Genomic DNA, 21,561 nt, shown 5'->3' on the forward strand with positions numbered 1-21,561 from the left:
CTATGTATAGACAAATAATTTGTTTGCATTCAACAACACATTGCAAAGATGCAAATGTCTTGCCCAAAATGCTTAATAAAGTTTCTTCAAGCTACTTATGAATATGATAATGTAATGCTCTGCATTATGCATGACTACAAAAATGAATAGTGGCTTTGGACTAGATCCCCTGCAGGGCAGTAAGAGGTAGGTATGTCTAAGAGGCAGCTTTAGTTAATATTGTTTCTTCATTCTGTGCCAGCTCTACTGAAATAAATGCATTTCTTCTAGCATGCCACCTTCCAAAGCTCTGTCTGAATCTGAAGTTTGCTCTATCAAAACATTCTCCCTGTCTTGTCTAACTGAAACTTCTGCTTAGATTTTAAGACTTGGTACAAGTGTCACATCCTCTATGACATACTCTGTGGGCTTTCAACATGGAGCTGACTACCTCTTACTTTGTGCTTTCTGCACATACATCCACCAGTATGTGAGCAGCCGTACAATGGTTCTTAACCTCTCTGTCTCATCTACTAGGCTAATATTCCTTCAGGGGAGACTGGACCATATTTATCTTCCCATATCCTGTGTTGAGTATTGTGTCTGTCATAGAAAAAGTGTGCAAAATAAATTCAGGTTGAAGAAACAAGTTTTCTTTTCACACTTGTCATGAGTTTTGAGGGGTTTTTTGTTTGTTTGTTTGTTTGTTTTGCTTGTTTTTTGAGACAGGGTTTCCCTGTGTAGTTTCAGAGCCTGCCCTGGAATTGTTCTGTAGACGAGGCTGACCTCGAACTCACAGATATCTGTCTGCCTCTGCTTTCCCAGTGCTGGAATTAAAGGCATGCGCCACCACCGCCTGACTTCTGTATACTTTTTGATAAAAGTACATATGCTGTTTTAGAGCTTCATAAAAGCAGGATGATAACAGCAGTACTGATTAACAAATGTTAGGGTATGCACCTGTGTTGTCCCCCAAAAACATCAAAACGTAGACCCTGGTAGGGTTTTATTGGGAGGAATGATACATTTCAGAGGTATGAACCAGATGAAGATCTTATACGACAGGGGCACAGTCTCCAAGAAGATTTTGGGATACCAGGCTCTTCCTCTTTTATTTTCTCTGACCATGAGAAATAAAGAGTATGGTCTACTATATATTTCTTTTTATTTGACAACTGGCACACTTACTAGGGCCCCAAAGGCAATAAATCTGCCTAGTTGAGAACTGGAAACTTAACATGTGTGACAAAATCAACTTCTTCTCTCCTTAAGTTGATTATCTGTTGCTAATTAAGCAAGAGAGAGCGAAATGGAATAACTAGTCTTTACTAAGGACGTGCACTTCATTTCAGGCTCTCTGCTTTACCACTAGGAATTTTGTTCTATCCAAAAAGCTAGCATAAAACATGGTGTTTCAGAGCTGGTGAAATAATAATACACAGAAAGGTACTGTTGAGAAATAGGCCTGTATAAATGCTAAATGTATATTTATAATTTAGGCAATTAGAACTGCCTAAATTCCATCACAAACATCAGTACCTACCTATGTTGTCATACTATTGTTGATAAATGTCAGTTTCATATATTTTACAGTTTCTACACTTAAATACCAAATCTAGTAATTCATTTATTTAATAAACACATTGATTTTGTATACTTAGAAAATCTTAGAAATTGGACATATTATAGGACAAAATAATGTCTCAAATGGACATAGATAGTTTTGTTGTATGGCTAATACTTTCTGCATGGAGTATACATTTTAGAAGAAAAGGAATTAATCCCTCATTATTCAAATATTAACCTAATTACATGTATGATACATCTGATGTAGGATATTTACAACATCTCATATATGTTTGCACATAACAGACTTAAACCCTTTTTATTTTGTTTGTCCTGGTATTTTGTTCACTTGTTTCGTTATATGTTGTTCCAAAAATCAGGATATGAAGAAAAGTCACATATTCTAATTTCAACTCAAATTATCTATAATGTCCTTAAAGTTTAAATGTAGAGTGTCTTCTACAGCAAATTTCTTTGGACACTTGCTCCTCGGATGCTAGCATGGTTGGAGGAGGTTGTGGAAACTGTGGAAGATGGAGCACAGCTGGAGGAAATGCACCAGCGGGATGTGCCTAGCAACTTATACCTTTTCTGGCTCTGAACTAGCTCTCTCCTTCCTGTCTGTTGCCACAATAACAGCTTATGTTTCTATCACCATGAAGCCCACTGTGCTGCTCTCACCAGGAAGACTGACTCAAAAGTAAAACAAAAAGGGTCAAAATAGATTGTTACCCCTTCAAGTAACTATTGCTACATATTTTAAAATGGCAACAAGAAAAATAAGTAACTCAAAGTGTCCCTTACTTCAATTTAAAAAATTCGCATTATAAAAGAGGAAGCATTTTAACTGATACCAAAGAAATTGTGTAAATGAACGTAAGAAAACACAGTGAATAATTACACAAATTGTTGAATAACTAGACGAAAATAAAAATTACTAGAAACATAAAACCTTCGAAATTTAATAAAAAAGAAACCTGGAAACTCTTAACAGACCAGTAAGTAGCAAGGATATTGAATAATTTTTGCATGCCTTCCCACCAGAGAAAGATCAGGAAACAAATCTTTACAAATGAATTTCCCAAAGTATTCAAAAAGTTCATCCAACACTTATCAAACTCTTTCACAAAATTATATAAGAAGGAGCCCTTCCAAATTCACTTTTTGATAACAGTATCACCTTGCAACTGGAGTCACAGAAAACACAATTTAAGAAAAGGAGATGAAAGAAAATGTCATTGTTGAACAGAAAAAAAGAATTGTTCAACAAAATACTAATGGATAAATTAAACACTCTATTATATTTAACACCACAACCAAATTAATCTTATTATATGGGTGAAACTATAGTTTAATAAAATACACAAAACTTTATAGAATGAATAACAAAATAGTGATCATATCAATGGATGCAAAAAAATTGGTAATATTTTGTCCTGATTTAAATCTCAACAAAGCAGGTATATTAATGAAATAAGCTGTATGTGGAAGGCCTGCTGGAGGGATCACACGGAACAGTGAAAAATTGAAGGCAGTTCCTTTAAGATCAGGAAGAAGACACAGAAGTGCATTCCTGTGACTTCTGATCAGCATAGTAGATTCTTAGCTAGAATAGTCAATGGTCAATATCCCTCTGCATGCAACAGCACAGAGGATCCTGTGGAATTTAGGCAGTTAACTACACCAATCACAAAAGGACACATCTGGCTTCTTCCACCTATGGTGATTGTTGGGACTAGTGAGAATCCTCAATGGGAATTATTAACCAGCCAGTGATGTGTAATTTTTGTCGGCTAATGATCTTTAAGGGATCAGATCAGGTTAAGGTGTGACTTTCTGGGTACCCGGAGCAAAACATCGCATAGCCCAGGTGCGCTCTCTCTCTCTCTCTCTCTCTCTCTCTCTCTCTCTCTCTCTCTCTCTCTCTCTCTCTCTCTCTCTCTCTCTCTCTCTCTCTCTCTCTCTCTCTCTCTCTCTCTCTCATTCCCAGGCTACATAGCTGAGCTTAGACTTAGACTACTTGTTTCTGTTTCATGAGTTTGTCCCTTATAATAAAGAAAATTATAACTGGTCTATTTTTTAGCTAGCCTGGTTTTCATTTACCCAAGATAATTCAACAAGCCAGCATAAAATTTCAGCTTCACAAGAATCTATTTTAGAGCTTTGATCCATATCTTTATGGGTAGTGCACACTTAAAAATTCATTAAAAAGCTAAGTATAATGTTGGTTCTTCCGACATTAAAAGAAAAAATAAAAACACTGTATGCAAACACTGTCCAAAACCCTTAATTTTATACATACATTTTTTTCAATTGAATTGATAGGCTGGTTTGAAATTTTAAACATTAGATCAGACTGAATGTTTGCTTTGTGAGAGTTAATGTCATTTGTATAAAACAAGACTGTGTTTTATTTGTTATTTTGTTTTGTTTTGCTTTACAGGTTTGCTTTTTCTTTTATTGAAAAGAGATGTTTTCCACCCAGGAATTCACAAAGATGACCCCAGCTAAGACTTCTAGCAATAGTGGAGATGGTGCTTGAGCTGGCCTTCCCCTGTCATCAGATTAGTGACCATTCTAATTATCATCATAGAACTTTCATTGAGTAAATGATGGAAGCAGATGCAGAGATCCACAGCTAAGCACTAGGCTGAGCTACTGAAGCCAGTCAAAGGGAGGGAGGAGGGATCATATGAACAGGGGTGGCTCAAGATCATGATGTGAAAACCCAGAGACAGCTGACCAGAGCTCATGGGAGCTCAGGGACTCTTGATTGACAGCTGTGGAGCCTACATGGGTCCTGAGACTAAACTAGGCCCTCTAAATGTGGGTGACAGTTGTTTGGCTTGGTATTTTTGTGGGGTCTCTGGCAGTGGGAACAGGACTTATAACTGGTGCATGAGCAGACTTTTTGGAGCCCATTCCCTATGGTGGGATACCCTGTTCAGCCTTGATACATGGGGGAAGGGCTTTGTCCTGCCTCAACTTGATATGCCAGATTTTGTTGATTCCCCATGGGAGGCCTTACCCTCTCTGAGGACTGGTTGGGAAGGGGTAGGTAGAGAGGTGAGTGGAGGAGGAGAGAAAGGAGAGGCAACTGTGGTTGGTATGTAAAATGAATACAAAAAAAAATTACAAAAAGAAAATAGATGTTTTTCATACAATATATTCTGATTAAGTTTATCCTCTCCATGTTCCTCCCAGTCCTCCCATCCTTTCCTCCCATGTGGTTCCCTAACTTTCTATCTTTAGAAAACAAATAAGCACCTAGTGAATAATAATAAGATTTTAAAAAGTCAAACAAATCAGAACCTAGCAAATCCTGCTTTGACTTTCACAGAGAGCATAAATTACCTTTACCTGTGTATTCGAGGTGAAATCCTGCAGCGGAGACGCTGATATCTGACTGGAAATTTAGGTATAAATTATTGGATGTACTGTTCAGTAGGTGGGGTATTGTTGTCCCTGAAATGACAGTTGAGAAGATGGGTCAAGGATCATGTGAATAAGATCATAGCAAAAATAAAGAGCCTAAGTAAACTGGTAACCAGTCAACACATTGTAACTAAAATTATGCATTGGCGAAAAGCCTTTGAGAAAACGTAGTATAAATGTTTCCCTCTTCATCTTGTTTTATTTCACTGTTCTTGTCTCCATGGAGAATGACCTGCCAAATGACTTCAGATAATTCCCCAAAATCAGAAATAGACAGAAATAAACAGTGTGGTCAGAAGCTGTTTTGAATTTCATGGAGATGTCTGTATCATGTTTGTGAATTAAAAATAAAGTTTTAGCCAGGTGATGGTGGTGCATGCCTTTAAACCCTACACTCAGGAGGCAGAGGCAGGTGGATCTCTGTGAATTTGAGGCCAGCCTGATCTACAAGAGATAGTTCCAGAACAAGTATCAAAACTATACCAAAAAAAAACAAAACAAAACAAAACAACAACAACAAAACACCCTGTCTCAAAAATACCAAAAAGATAAAGTTTATGTAAAAGTTTTCATGTGTTTGTGTTATTGAAGCAGTTGTAACCTCAGACTTAGTATAAGTTCAGAGAAGATATTAATAAATTCACCTTTATTAATGAAATATATACATAATTCTGAACCAGGCTGAATAGTTGATATTTCACTTTTTTCTTATATACTTCTTATATTCTGACAGTATATTTTTTCAAATAGTCCCATTTATGAAATGATATTAGCCCGACTTTCGACAGACGCAATTATAACAAATTCCTGAGCTTCTGAAGCAAATAAACCTTGCTCCATCCAATTGTTCAATTTACAAATATAAAACACCTGCCTGAATACATTAGTTTCTGCCTATCTATTAAAAAAACTCTAAGAAATCCAATACAGTTTCAAATGACAAGCATTGAAGATAATCGTCCTTTCTGTGTTGAGATAAAATTCAAAGTGTGAGCGGTCAGGGCTGCAGATATCTTGGGAATATTCATAACGACTTTACACTCGCTTTGTGCAAGTGTGTGAGAAGTCCTGGGGACTGCTGGGGGAGGTGCGAAGAACTTCGTTTCCACTGCACCTTGGTGTTTAATTGTTCCCGATCTAACTCTGTTCCTTAGTGGCATCACTGTCTCTGCAGAAAGCAGGAGGTAAACAGACTCCGGAAAGGTCAGGGAATCTGCCTTAGGTCTTAGAGGATATTCGTAATTAACAACTCTGCTGTTGGTGACTCTCTCACTGGGCCCTGCTCTCAACCTAAGGGAAGCTGGACAACCTCTGGCAATTTAATCTCTGTAAATTTCAGTTAGTACTGAGACCCACCGAGGACTGAAGTTAGGAGGTATCTGACAGGTTAGTCAGATGTCACACACAGCTGGTGTGAAGATTTACAGCTGTGTCCCTTTAACCACTTTTCTCATCAGTATACCTAGTAGGAATAACATCGCTCTTAAAGAATAAATGCAAGTATGTACAAAGATTTAGAAGACTCTGCCTCTGTCTAAATCTTTATCTAATATGCCATTTATGTTTAAATCACACCACTTCTACCCTAGGTAATTATTCCTTTGTTCATCAGTGATTCTGAATAATTGCTTATCTGTGACTTCAACGCCTCTTTAAAAGTTTAAAGCCATTCATCCTTATTTTGATACATTATCAAAAGTAAGTTCACATTTTAGCAATGCTTGTATTCATACTTCTAGAAATTTTAAAACATAGCTATTAAAAAAAATCACAAAGTAAAAACTCCTTACTTCTGCCAATGTGGGATGGAGGATACTTAGAATGTGATGCATGTCATCTTAAGAACCTTAGCAATTCTCATAGACGATTTTTAAAAGCATCAGTGTCTTAAATAACATGGTGGGCATTTTCATTTTGTGTCTCCCTCTAGTATGATTTTGTATAGACAAATTAGTTCGATAAAACTATTCATTTCAGGGAAATAATTTTACATTTCCTTTTGGTCACTTAACAGTACTTTAAGGCATCTTTCATGTTATTCAGTCTCTAAAATAGTATTCCACTGGATGAAAATATCATAATTAATTGAAGTATAGCCATATTTTTAATTACTATTATTTTACTTATCCTATAAGAATAGGATACACATAACAGTATTAATGGATCCTAATAAAATTAATATTTCAGTATTTTATTAAATATATAAATAAAATATATTTGCATAAGAAATCAATAAATATTTCAAAAATAAAATTAGCATGCTGTAAAACTTAAATGGGCATGCTACCATTCCTTTCAACATTTTAAAACTTCTTGTAACTTAGCTTATTGTGTATGGTTCATAATTAAACCTGAAAGAATTTTGGGGAATTCTCTTAATTCTTGTTCTGTACTGCTGACTATATCTTCACTTAAAATGATCTGATTTCCCTTTTACCTGAATAGCTTCCAAGTCTCGGTGCGTTGTTGTCTCCCCCATCGTAAAAGTCCAGAGAATCCCAGTTATGTTCCGTAGCAAAGCTAACCACTTGGACCTGTGAAATAACAGCCTCTGGTGAGAATTAATAATTCTAAGCAGATATGCAGTCCAGAGGTCCCCCACTAGAAGGGAGATCTCAAGGACAGACTGTTACAGGCTCCGGGCTGGTGTCCCTTGGGGGAGTGGGAAAAGTAGGTGCAGTAACAACCTCATAGACAGCAAGAACAGGTTGAAACAAGTTTGGTTTATTTTAGGAAAGGGTAAAGCCTTATATACTCCCCACCCTGCCCGGGAGGGGGGAATCTGCTGAGCTGGCATCTGCTGAGGTGACATGGTATCTGCCCACAGTTCCACATCATCTCCTGTCAGACTTGGCTGCTCTAGTCAAAGCCCTCTGGACAGACCCAGACTGGCTTTCAGGAAATAGCTACTGCGCATGCTCTTTATTATCCATATAGACCAGATGGCTTTTGGGTCCTTAAACGCTTAGTCGTCCCTCAACAGATCACATGGTTGCGGGATTTGATAGATGGTTCAGCAAAACTGATCTTGGACATTTGTATCGCTTGCCTACGTGAACGAATTCGTATGAGAGAAACCTTAAGGAGCAACCGACAGTGTGCGCGATGGATAGAACACGGAAGCTCCTTGTCGCCATCTCAGCAGTGCATATTTTCATTGAATGCTTTGGGTTAAGGTGCTAGGAATTCAAACTCGTGTTCCAAACAACTAAATAACATTAATGCTTTGAAATACTAGCTTCTGATTTTTCCATTGCTTTGGTGTTAAAAAGAAACAGATCTGTCATTCACAAGTACAGAGGATTTTGTAATGAATTTTCAATAGGCTTATCCTTGAACTTGTTTCCATATATAAAACCATCCAATTTTTCTTTAATATTTATATTACTGTCAATATAGACAGCCGCAGAAAATATTTTATCATAGATTTGTATGAGTCTTCCAAAAGTCATTTTTATTGATGTCATCATAGTAGTCAAGTCACCTTGAAAGTCCCTCGAGTTGAGAAGGCAAATTCTGGGCTACAATTCTGCATCTATTAAATTTTATTTAAAGAAAGTGACATGTGTTACTTTGGTGTACCTCACTTGGCACAGTATGAGGTTTCCAGGAACCCACAGAACTCACAACTGCGGGCTCCATTCTGCTGCTTAGAGACTGTTTTGCAGTTTCAAAGTCGGAAAGGAAGAACGTTATTTGAATGCATTCATTTTACTTTACCCGAATCTGTTTTAAGTGCAGGCACTCACTTGCTAAGTCGTTACAACAATCCCACTCATTAAACAGTTCTTTTCTGCAAACCAGCCTCCTGTCATTCTCCTCTTGAAGGGAATGTTGGCACTGCTGCTCCAGGGGTGAGTGCCACATGGCAGGAGATAGCCTGCCTGCATGATTGGCACCTGATCTAACTCACTGCTCCAGAAGAACAAGGAGTAAAGCTCCAACCACTGCTTTCTTAAACAAGAGTTCATCCCTGATCCTTGTCTGAATTTTTCTTTCCTTCAACTGTGAGTAAAGTAAAAACACATATACATATATTGTACATGTGTAATGAGAAGCTTCTAAAGGAAGGAAATTATTGAGTGAGTTACAGTATCGTGGATGAATCAAATCACAAAGGTGGACGTAGTGAGCTGTCAGTGATCCAATTTAGGCACAGTGGAGAGCGTATTTATGGAAGGAGAAACATGAATGCACCATTGGAAGAACAATAGAACAGTGACTAACAGTGAGGCTTAATGACAAACACAAGTGAACACCAGCCAGGGTCACTGGGCATGATACTGCCCGGTAACCTCTATCTCCACAAGTTTCAAAGCCTAGGGATGCTGATAATCAACCTGTGCTTCAAATTGCTCACAGAAATCACTGTGAGTAAGTCGTCTAATTCACAGATTCACTAAAAATTAAGCTAGATCATGTGTATCGAAAGCTTAATTTATACTATAGATTGAAAACTCAGAATCTTAGCTGAGAAAGGTGGGGAGAGAAAGTCGTTGAAAACTAAACACTAGCCGGGCGGTGGTGGTGCACACCTTTAATCCCAGCACTCGGGAGGCAGAGGCAGGCGGATCTCTGTGAGTTCGAGACCAGCCTGGTCTACAAGAGCTAGTTCCAGGACAGGCGCCAAAGCCACAGAGAAACCCTGTCTCGAAAAACCAAAAAAAAAAAAAAAAAAAAAAAAAACAAACAAAAACAAAACAAAACAAAAAAAAAAAAAAACTAAACACTAGGAAAATAATTGTGCAGTTGAAAGTATAATTATGCTTTCAGTTTTCTCCTAAAGGATGGCGAAGTGGGAGGGAGAATATAACCAAGACGTCCCTTCAAGTGCAGAGCTGAATTGGGTGGAGCAAATGTGAGTGAAAACGGGAGGTGCTGTGCAACTGAACTAGACAGGATGCAGAAGAGTAAAAAACCCTTTGGTGTCATGTGTGCTGGCACGGGGTGTATGCAAGAGACTGAGACAAATAATACAAGAACAATTTCTGTTTTCCCCTGAGTTACTCAGAACAGAGACACAGAGGAGCAAAACATAAAAATCTCTAGGAATGTCTACTACAAGTAGAAGATGAACAGATATTTAGTTCTGGATTTGTCAGTGTAGACCATGAACAATGGATCCTAATCCCTGGAATTTAGAAATATTACCTTATATGTGTATTGGCAGAGGGGTGTGTTTGCATCTTTTGAATAAAGCTAGGTGGGAAACATTAAAATACAAAAAAAAAATATTGCAATAAATTTAAATGTGGATGAGAAAGCAATGTGTCCACAAAAGCAGGAATAAGACTGATGTGGCCAAAAGCCAAGAGATATGTGTTGCCATTCATTATTGGAGACAGCAGAAGGAGAATTCCTCAGAGACCTGGAATAGGAGAAGATCTACTGACAGTTTTATGCTTGAATGCTAAAGCAAGATGTGGATAGTCACTTCTAGTTCATTGAGAAGACATGGTTAAATGGCTATTTGGTTTTTGGTGATCTGCTATGGTCACCATAGAAATCTGATACAATTTGTCACAGGGATTCTAGGCAAATATAGGCTGTAAGGGGAGATAGCCAGAAAAACAAATAAAATAATAAAATAAAACAACAACAACAAAAAGCCTAGCAGGCCATGTTCTGGAATCTTTTCTGATATGCAAATAAATGACTGAGAATCTACAATGACGCAAATTTTAATAAAAGGAAAAGAAACTGTTCCAGCCTTTTGAGAAGTTTGCATGAGGTAAAACTGGCCCCCATGGCAGCAGAACAGCTTCATGATGGAGAGAGCTGGATAGTGGCACCTTGCAACAAGTTAAAATCATCTGACAGGAGGGAGCCTCAATTTAAAAAATGCCTCCATTATGTCCAGGTATAGGCAAGAATGTAAGGCATTTTCTTAATTAGGGGTCATTGTGGGTGTTGCCATCCCTGGGCTGGTGGTCCTGTGTTCTATAAGAAAGCAGGCTGAGCAATTGGTGAGAAGCATCCCTCCAGGTCCTCCCTGTCAGCTCCTGCCTTATGTTCCTGGCCTGTTTGAGGTCCTTTTCTGACTTCCTGTGATGATCAACAGTGACATGCAGGTACAAGCTGAATAAACCCTTTCCTCCCCAAGACGCTTTTGCTCTCCTTATATCATCACAGCAATAGAAACACCGATTAACATATGCAGTATGTTCCTAATTATTAAAAGCAGATATTTATTAGAAAAAATTATATTCCTTTACTCTGAAATCTTAAGAACTTAAAAAATTCATCTTGATAATAATTATGTGATTGATATTTCCCCATAAGTTGGTAAATATTTCTTTTCTTTTTAAATATAACCTCTTGGGAGTTGTCCCAGGTACACGTTGATAAAATAAAGAGGGAAATACACAAATCTATTGCTTGCCACATACTTATCACATTATATTAATACGACAAACAGATCCTTATGTTGTTGTTTTTCCAAAGGACTGTCATTCATAAGTTATCGTCTGATTTTCTTCTCTAAAATTTTTCTACCAAAGGTTAACTTATTTCAACTCAAGATTGATTAATTAAAAATTTATATAGTTCTTTATGCATACATGTTCACTACCATATTTCCCAAATTAAATGTTGCTTAAACCTGTAGATTAGTTATAGAACAATAAACATTCAAGGTTACAACATGAAAGATGCATTAAGTATGTCTTTATCATGATGGATTTTGATTTAGAGATATGACCTAAAGTAGAATCAAAATGAGGAGTTATTTTTCAATGTGGTCAACAGAACTTCAGAGTATTTAAGAGTCCTATATATATTTCATGCTATGAGATTTCTAAATAGTCTGCTAAAGCCACCTTCGTTTTCTGAGAGGATTCATTTTAAAAAGTACTTCCGATGTAAAGGTTTTGTATTGGCATTGACCTGTACAGTTTTGAGGGTGTTTGCCTAACATGAGTGATATATAACAGTTTTTCTACAGATATCTTATTAGTTCACTATGTACTTCTAATCCTCCAAATCATTCCAAATCCACAGCTTGAGGAGGTGTCCACTGATTTTTTTTTTAAATATTATTTACTGAGTTTGTAGTGCCAATTCCTGCAGTAGCTGCCAGAACAGTCTTGGCCACTGCCCTCAAGAGCTTACAGATAATTAGTAGATAATAGGAAAATCAGATGAGTCTTAGAATAAGAATATACAAGGGGGAATTTAACATTTTCATCTAGTTTGTAGAAGGTTTATCAAATATATATATGTGTGTGTGTGTGTGTGTGTGTGTGTGTGTGTGTGTGTATGACAAAACCTAAGGTAAAGTGAAGGCAAATAGGGAGAAATACTGGGTAGTGTCAAAGACAGAGGAAATAATGTTCACAGTATCCACAGGAAATAGGATGCCATGCAGCTACAGAGGTGAAAGTTGTGAACATAACAAACTTCAGAAAATGAGACCTGAGTAGAGAAGGAGCGACTGCTGTTGAGGATTAAAAGCGATGCTGAAATCTGAGTTCTGTGAGGAAGTCAGTGATAGTATGAAATTCCATTTTAAGGAGTCATTTTTTGAATGTTTGGTTGGTGTGTTATTTATTTTGTCAGGAATAGACAAAAAAAAAACATGAAAACACGTCTAAGGAAAGGATGAGCGCCACGTGTTCTTTTGTGGTAAAAGTACAAAAGGAAAGAAATAGAGACCTGTGAAACACCATCGGGATCCAGTGTGTTATACAGACAGTATTAGAATAAAAATCAACATTTCTGGCTTGAAAACTGAATGGGGTTGGGGACATCCTGATATAGAGAATGATAAAGAAAAGTGAATGGAGATTGGACCGCCCTGAGAGAAAGCACAATGGAGGAATCATTTTGAGAAAAATTGAAGAAGTCATTATTGGATAGCTTAACAATAAATTAAACTGAAAGCATCCCGTTTCTAGTTCAGATAGTCTAAAACTGGGGCTAGAGATGTGGGATCCTGTATTCATCCAAATGCTATCAATTGTGCTCATCATATTAAAAAAATGAAAGGAGCTTTAGGTTCTATTCTGTTTTGCTGTTATTTGTTTTTGTTCTTGTAACCTGTTATTATGTGGGTCATCCTTAGCTCTTAAACAGTTACTGAGAACATAGAAGTAAAGAATCTGCCAAGAGGGTGATATGACCTCAAATAAATGGGCCTCCAACTCCGAAAAACATGAACCAGGTGAGGGAAAGTTACTAAAATCCATGAAAATGTTGATGTAAGATCTAAGGCGGCAAGGGGGGTTTTGAGAGTGCCAGGAGAATCTGCAGGCTTACATTGCCTTGTCTTACTGCACAGATGAACAATGCAAAGGGTTTAGTTCTGCAGGTGCTTATGGGAGAGCAGCTTGATCAGAGCATAAGTACTAAAGATCCACTCCTGATTACCCAAAATATGACATGATAGTAGAGAAAAATATGAGTTTTCGAGATTATCCTTTTATGATAGGATCGAAGTGAACAAGCGCCTAGCATATAAATAATCAAGGATATCCTTCATAACCTTATAAATAAATGAGATGATAAAAGTTCAGTGTGATTCTCATTTCTGAGTACAACCCAGGGTATGAGCGATCCTGAAGTCTTTGTTGATTCTAATCTTTTTTCACAATATGTATTTGGGAGAAATCCAGAAAGGGCTCATGGGAAACAGGAGGTAAATGGGCTCTTAAAGAGAACATTTCATGGTAGAACACATGTGATATAATAGTAAATTAGAAGACAGTAAACTTTAAAAAATACTTATACTTAAAAGTATAAGTAGGAAAGGGTATAAGGTGAACTAACTAAAACAAAAAATATATAAAATATCTTTATACATATATAAAGATGTATAAAACAGATTTGTGAAACCCCATTCCTTTGTAAGCTAATAATCTATGTAAGTATGACTATATATGAGATCAGTATTCTGCATATGAGAACAATACCAGAAAACAAGAGTTTTTAAATCAAAATCTCAGTGTCAGATATGGGGCACCGCCTATGAATTTTGAATCATGGAGGCCCACTGCAGAAGCCCCTCCTAACAGCACGGGTCATTGCCAGTGTGCATGATTAATCACAGAACTAGACAGTCCAACTTTCTATCTGAAGACACCACAGGCTTTGGCCTCTAGGACATAGAGAAATCAATCTCAAACTAACAAGGGAAGTTCTTTCCTGGTGGGTAGCTTTCACAGTACCGGAATGTGCCATGTGGTCCTGGATGCAGAAAAATTGTCATTTTTCTTATTCAGGACTGTATTCTGCATGCGCCAATACAAATCTGAATGAAAGGATGCACCCACTGCTGCAATATTGGCATGGTGGTGACTGGGTAATCAACTATTTCTTGATAGGATGGGAGGCCTGTCCCTTAGAGGGAATTTGTATGTGATGCTGTGAAATTGGTCAAAAGCTCAGGGGTATGGAGGTCCTTGGTCCTGGTGGAAACCCATTCCTGTTGTTTTACTAAATGCTAATGTTGTCTAATTACCCTCTAAATAGTTATCTTTATGCCCATATGTTGTTACTGCTGCTCTAAGCAAAGGATCTTGTTTGTTTACAGCGGGTCTTGTTCCCTATACAAACTTTACATCTAGTCAAAGAGCTGAGAAAAAGTGGCTGGGAATGAGAAGGTGCACTCAGATGTAGATGGGACGTCTATTTCAGCCCCGCACCCAAAGCTCAGGGAACATTTTTAAAGTAGGGCTAAGAAGAATTTGAACGCAGAAGCAAGGGCAAGAGTCCTGTAAACTGCCATTCTCTGGATATAAAAGAGACAAAGCACTTACAAACTCATAGTAGCTGTTAGCTACCCACATGAGACTTGTGCAAGAGACACTCAAGATTCCACGCTGATGGAGAGGCTCCTGGGGCCCCATTCCCACCTGAAAGCTACCACACACAGATGGCCGCTAAGGAAATGAGAGCCAACTTTTCCTTGGGGGCATGGCTGCTGGTATATTGCCTATGCTTTAGTGGATGTTTTCACATCCATGAGAGCTTTAATTTTTTTAAATCATGCTATTTATGGATTTTTTTTATTATTGTTCTCTCTGTATTTGTCTCTGTCTCTCTGTTTGTTTGTCTGTCTGTCTGTCTGTCTGTCTCTCTCTCTCTCTGTGTGTGTGTGTGTGTGTGTGTGTGTGTGTGTGTGTGTGTGTGTGTGCACATGCATGCTGAAACTTAGAGAGTGCCACAGTGCATATGTAACAATCGGAGAATAATCTGCAGTGCCTGGTTACCTCCTTCCCCCGTATGAGAGCAGGGATCGAACTCAGATTGTTAGGCTTGGCAGTGAGCTCCACCAGCTGTTCAGCTGTCTAGCAACCTTGAATTTAAGACTAAAAACATATTTTTTGTTCTGTGCCATTTATTGTCCTGCTTTAATAATAATACCCATAGTAATTAAATCATAAAATGTAACTTGGACTCTCACATTCGCTGACCTCTTCACTTGATGAATCTATTTAGGGCTAGTAAGTCACTGAACTATTCAGAGATCTGAAACTTTAGCAGATGGGTTTTACTTGGAATAAGTTACTGGAGGTATGACTGTGATGAATTTCTTTTTACTTTAAGCCTCTTCTATTTTCTGATGGAAATAGTCTAGGCCAGAGACGGCCAGACTCTCTGATATACATACCCCTTCAGTTGTCTTATTTCATGATTCTCTTTTGTGTGTCAGATTTTTGTTTGTGTGCTTGTTTTTGTTTTTATTGCCTGCCTTTTTGCAACTGGATTTGACTTTATTTTATTTCCAAGTAAAAAATTTCAGTTTCAAATATAATAAATATATTTCTATTAAGCTTAATCATGTCAATCCAAACCATTTGCTAAACTTTAAGAATAATATGCGTTCTGTCATTTCTGAAAATATTAATTCCAAATAGAAAATGGAAAAAAAACTAAGAAAATATTCTTACCTGAATGCCAGCTCCCTCTGGCACTGTGATCTTCCAAACACAATTCAAATTGTTGTCATAAGGCTCAGGATATCCAGGAGACAAAATAGTCCCTTTGCGCTTAGTTAAAACTCCCCCACAGGGCACTGAAAGCGAAGCAGCAGGAAAGTCAGTTAATTCTAATGCAGAGGATTAAAAGAAGACAAAGGTCAGAGCGACAGTCTCAAATACTGAACAGTTTCGTATATAAAACCACATCACATTATGTTTTAACAATCTAAGCATACTGCAAAAATACCTACAGAAATTAATTAAACAGCATTAATGGGAGAATATTTAAATCCTACAGTTATGATTATCATTTTTGTTATAATCCATAAAACTTCACTGACTGTGTTCTCACACACAAAATGAGGTGAAATAAAATATTTCAATGATTACATACACCTAGAGAAGTTTTTTAAGTTAGTATTTGAAGTTATATGGCCCATCCTTTATTATTCTTCGAGGGGTAAGGGGCTCTTTTAAAATCTAATATTGATCCTGGTAGTAATTACTATGAAAACATTGATTCAGTCCACTCCATATCACAAGACTTTTAATCACTGCTGTATTTAAATTAACTTAAGACTCCAACTGTCCAAACTAACTATAAAATGTTTTTTTTTTCTTTATCTCCTGACTGAGGAAACAGAGTCATTACGAAGCTAAAAGATTTCTCAGTAAGTGATGAACCTGGGATTTGCATCCTGGGGTTTGCATCCAAAGTCCATGTTCCACAAGGGAGAATAGATACTTCAACAGTTATTATCAGTCTAACTCCTACAAGAGAGAGCAATATGTTCTATTCTTCCTCTTAAATCTACATGAAAGTCAGCTGAGGCTCCAAGCTTTTTCAGAATGTATTAGATTAAGGTCTCGTGTCATGAATAACTTTATTCAGATTCTGGGTACTGCCTAGCTCATAAATTTTGAAACCTCTTTCCTTTGAGAATGTTCCTCAAATTCATTAGAATGTCAAGATCTTAATCCATGAAATGAAAATACTACCGAATTCAATTTTACAGTCATCTGTTGGGCTTTTTGTTCTTGTTTTTTTTTTTCTTTTATATTTGTGTCAGCGTGAGTATGTGAATATGTATAGATGCCCTCAGAGGCCAGAAGATGATGCCAGATCCCTTAGAACTGGAGTTACTGATGTGTTTGGGAGTAGCCTCCTGTTACAACCAGCACTCCTAACCACTGGACTCGGTTTTCTTATACTACATACAATGCCAGGGGCAAAGCATAAATTCTATTACATTGGTCAAAAGCATTTTGCACCTTTAAAAATATTGACAACTTTTCTATGAGGATCCAAAATATCCTGGAAGGATTGGAAAGGGTATCATGAAATAAATAATTGCTTCAAAAATAAATGATAGACAGACAGATAGATGATTGGTAAAAATAAAAGAAGGAAAATGGCTCACAAAGTTCTTTCTGATCCTTGGATGAATTAATTCACTACATTTCTTCTCTTACATCTTTATACTATTCAGTCAAATTCTCATTTTCTTTGCCTGACATATTACATTCATCATAACCAAGGCTTTCCTGTATAATTTATACATAACATATACTTGCAAATTTCTGTCAAAATGATCTTTCTAAAGTTATAAAATAAAATGTTACTTCTCTTTAAAAAACATATAAATATACTCCATTTCATTAGCCTATTTCCTTCTCACTAATCATCATCCCTCAGCGACGGACTACATTTATTTCCATATCTTTGCAAACAGCGAGTGTTCACCTCAGGCTGTATACGCCTCCTCCAATATCTTTACGATGAACATTGTTCATTATAAATTTCAAAATTCATATGTCCAAATAATAGCTAAAAATTCTTCCTCATTCCTCGCTCCTGCATCTCAGTGGATGCTGCTGTCACTCACACTGTTCCTCTGCCATAAAACCAAGAGTCATCTTGATTTCTCTTTCTTTCCAGCACATTTTCAATTTCTCAAATCCAGTAGTTCTCCTTAAAATAGACAGGTTGAACTAGAGGCATGACTCAGTAGGGCTGAGGGCTACAGGGAAAGCCTGACGGCCTGACTTAGTTCCTGAGCACAGGTTAAAACAGTGCAGATGAACCAGGATTTGCAATCCCGGCATCCTCCAGCAGACCGTGCGGCAGAAACAGGAAAATGGATCAGAAGCTCATGGGCCTGGAGTGTGCAAAGCAATGGCAGAAACAAGAGAGAGCCTGCTTGAAGAAGGAGGAAGGCAAGAGAGACTCCTGAAGTCATCTTCTCACTTCCACACAGGTATCTTTATGTGTAAACCTGTACTCACTTATGTATGTGTGCACACATATAGGCATGCACACACCTACACACACACACACACAAACACACACGATAGATGATAGATAGATGGTAGATAGATAGATTTATAGATAGATAGATAGATAGATAGATAGATAGATAGATAGATAGATAGGTAGATGGATGATAATAGATGATAGATAGGTAGATAGATTATAAATAGATGATAGATAGATAGATAGATAGGTGATAGGTAAATAGATAGATAGATAGATGATAGATAGATAGATAGATAGATAGATAGATAGATAGATAGACAGATGATAGACGGACAGATAGATAGATAGATAGATAGATAGATGATAGATAGATAGATAGATAGATGATAGATAGACATACAGATAGACAGATAGATAGAAAGATGATAGATAGTATATCCTGACTGTTGGCTAATTTCATTTCCGTGATTCTGATCTCTCACTCTCAATTATCGTTCTGTTTTGTCACGACTACTATAGATAGATTCTGAGCTCATCTTATGACTTCAACTCTGATCTACTACAAGTGATTTTCCAGAAACATATTAAGGTCCTTTCACACTCTACTCAGTGACTCCCTCTGCTATTTAATTTGCACCCGCCATGGCCTTCAAGGATCTCTATCTTTATCACCTTTCTGTCGGAACCATTTTTGGGCATAGTGTTCCAGGCACCTGGGGACCTTCCCATGTTTGTGTGTGCCTCTCCTAGGGTAATGCAGGGATCTTACTCCCAATAAAAGGAAAACAATTTGTCGACCTCCTAGTGCTGCTTTCAGAATTAAAAATTGTACTTCATATCAATAGTGATACTTGTTATTTAACACCACATTTAATATATCTTTCTTGATTGCAAGAAAAGATGAACAAATAAACTAATATAGAAATGAAAGTTGAGATCATGCTAAACACACACACACACACACACACACACACACAAGCATACATCTTCAAAAATTTTCCCACTCTGGAAAAAGAAATGAACTAGATAAACGGTACCATTGCCGGGGACCCTTCAAGTGCAGGTGATCCTGGGTCTGGAAGGCACTGGAAGAACACAGCAGATAATAGTGAAGGGATAAGCAGCTAATTAAAGACTTTCCCCCTATGGGGTGTGGGTGGTAGCTTCAGGAACTTCTCAAAAGAGACCTCCCACCAGTAGAAGTCCTTCTACCTAAGGCCTTGTATTGTCAAGGCTATTAGTGGCTGCAGGGGGTTATTTGAATCTCCAAGTCTCAGAGCAGGACAGCCTTGGGGCTTAGGACTGAAATAACTTAAGAGCACTAAAGTGTAGCAGCGACAAATTTGAGGGTGAAAGCTCTGTATCTAACTTTTATTAATCATTTTTACCTTCTTTACAACTTCAAATTTGTATAAAAGTTATAATTCAGTTTACCCCTGAATCATTTGGATCCAGCTTTGTACAAGATTACACTTACATACATGCCAGCTGCTTGCATCTTTCCAATCCTTCCATTTAAATTCATCTTTGTGTATTTTTACCTGTATCACTTTTTCGCAGATCTTAGCATTTGAAAACTTCAGATGTGCTTAAGTAAGGAACAGAACAATCAAGAACATGGCTATGTAGAGCAATGATGAAATTTGATGGCTTGAACTCAGCGGAAAGGTGGCTGACCTTGTTATACCCGCATACATTCAGGAAATTATCAGTGAGCATGAATAAATAAATGCTCACTGCTCAGCTATTATGTATCGGCAATCTCCTCTTGGTCAAGTATAAAATAGTATAGTGGAGAAAATGAGATGGATTCAAGAAGATTAAGAAAATTTTTAACAAATACAAAAGCTATACGTGTTTAAGATAATGGATGTTCACATGAACAAAAGTATGGAGAATGGATGGAGAATGAGTGGCAAGAGTCAGGAAGTCTCCGTGTGAGACTTAGAAGAAACGATGTTGTAAGACAGAAAAGCATCAAAGAGTATTGAGTTCTAGTGAGCAGAAATCGGAAGATCAAGGGCTTGAAGCAGGCAATAACTTAAGTAACAACAAAAGTTCAAAATAAACAAAAATTTAAACAGAATACATAGGTATGAACTTAAAACAGTTCTGTGCTGATTTTTATATTAAAAATGTTCATACACCAAAGTTTTTAGTTAAAAATTAGACACAATCATTTGTATTCAAAATACTTATTTTTAAATTTATTTGTTCTTGCTTTATGAATATTTTGCCTGCACATGTACCACATTTATGCGGGGTCATGGAAGGCCCAAAGGAGACACTTGAACCATTGGAATTTGAGTTACAGACCGTTTTGAGATCCCGTGTAAATGCTGAGAACAGTGGGTCCTCTGCACATGCAGCAAATTCATTTAATTGCTGAGCCATCTCTCTAGCCACTGTATTCAGAAAATTTTGAAATTAAAATTTTTACAGTTCAAAGTAGAAGTATTAACTAAATACAAAGTTAAAAGTTTCATCAAAATATAATACAAAGCAGATCAATAGTATTTGAATAGCGAATTATACTGAGGTAAGTGTTTGCTAGTTATAAGGCTATAAAATCAAGCCAGTTAGGTACTAGTAACACAAAGGAGTGGCATAAACATAGAATAGTGTAGTGAAAAATGAGAGGGAATATAAAGAGTTACTAGAGCTTGGACAAGTCCGCAAAGTTTTAGAATAATCTTTGGTTGGAGGCTCCATTCCCTTTGTCTGCTGGAGCTGGGGTCCTGGTTTTAGAATCTAGTGGAGCAAAGTTGATATTCTCTCCCTCTCTCTCTCTCTCTCTCTCTCTCTCTCTCTCTCTCTCTCTCTCTCTCTCTCTCTCTCTCTCTCTCTCTCATTTTAGTTATATTATGTATATAGAGATAGATATATAATTTATGAAATTCTACTTTTAGAGTGCTAGAGTGCTATAATTGCTTTAGCTAAACACATTATATTTTCACATGGATTCCAGGGGAATTGAGAATGGCACGGTGAGAGCTTGACATCTTAGCTTAGGGATGACCCCTTAAGCCTTGGTCACTTGGTCATAGTTGTACTGCTCAACTATGCATAAACATGTTAAACACTTTGGAGTGTTTGTGTTGGCCTAATCTATGTTTCTCTTTCACTTCAAGACTGAACACATCAACAAAGTATATATCAGTTGTTTGCAAGATTTAAAAGATTATCATAATCAAACAAATTGTCAACTGTTAAGTTTTTGAAAACTTTGTTCCAGACCTCCTGAGGATAATGTGGGGTTTCCTATATTGCCAGAAACTCGAGAAAGATCTCAGCGCTTTTGTTGTTGCTGTTTTTCTTTTGTGGTGGTGGTGATTATTGTTTCAAGACACAGTTTCTCTGTGTAGCCCTGCCAATTATCCTCAGACTCACTCTGTAGATCAGGCT

At 37.2% G+C, this 21,561-nt stretch overlaps 1 protein-coding gene across 3 annotated transcripts in view; it reads right to left on the bottom strand.

Moving 5' to 3' along the window:
- Nucleotides 1-21,561, bottom strand: part of Csmd3 (CUB and Sushi multiple domains 3) — a 976,820-nt gene that overhangs the window by 131,156 nt on the left and 824,103 nt on the right. For all 3 annotated transcript variants that reach the window (XM_038342099.2, XM_038342098.2, XM_042055667.1), the window contains 3 exons: nucleotides 15,870-15,994; nucleotides 7,418-7,514; nucleotides 4,906-5,010 (listed from right to left, as the gene is read on the bottom strand). In XM_038342099.2, the coding sequence (XP_038198027.1) occupies nucleotides 4,906-5,010; nucleotides 7,418-7,514; nucleotides 15,870-15,994 (327 nt within the window). The remainder of the gene's footprint in view (nucleotides 1-4,905; nucleotides 5,011-7,417; nucleotides 7,515-15,869; nucleotides 15,995-21,561) is intronic.

The sequence above is a fragment of the Arvicola amphibius genome, chromosome 9, assembly GCF_903992535.2.
Source record: "Arvicola amphibius chromosome 9, mArvAmp1.2, whole genome shotgun sequence".
NCBI classification, from domain to species: domain Eukaryota; kingdom Metazoa; phylum Chordata; class Mammalia; order Rodentia; family Cricetidae; genus Arvicola; species Arvicola amphibius.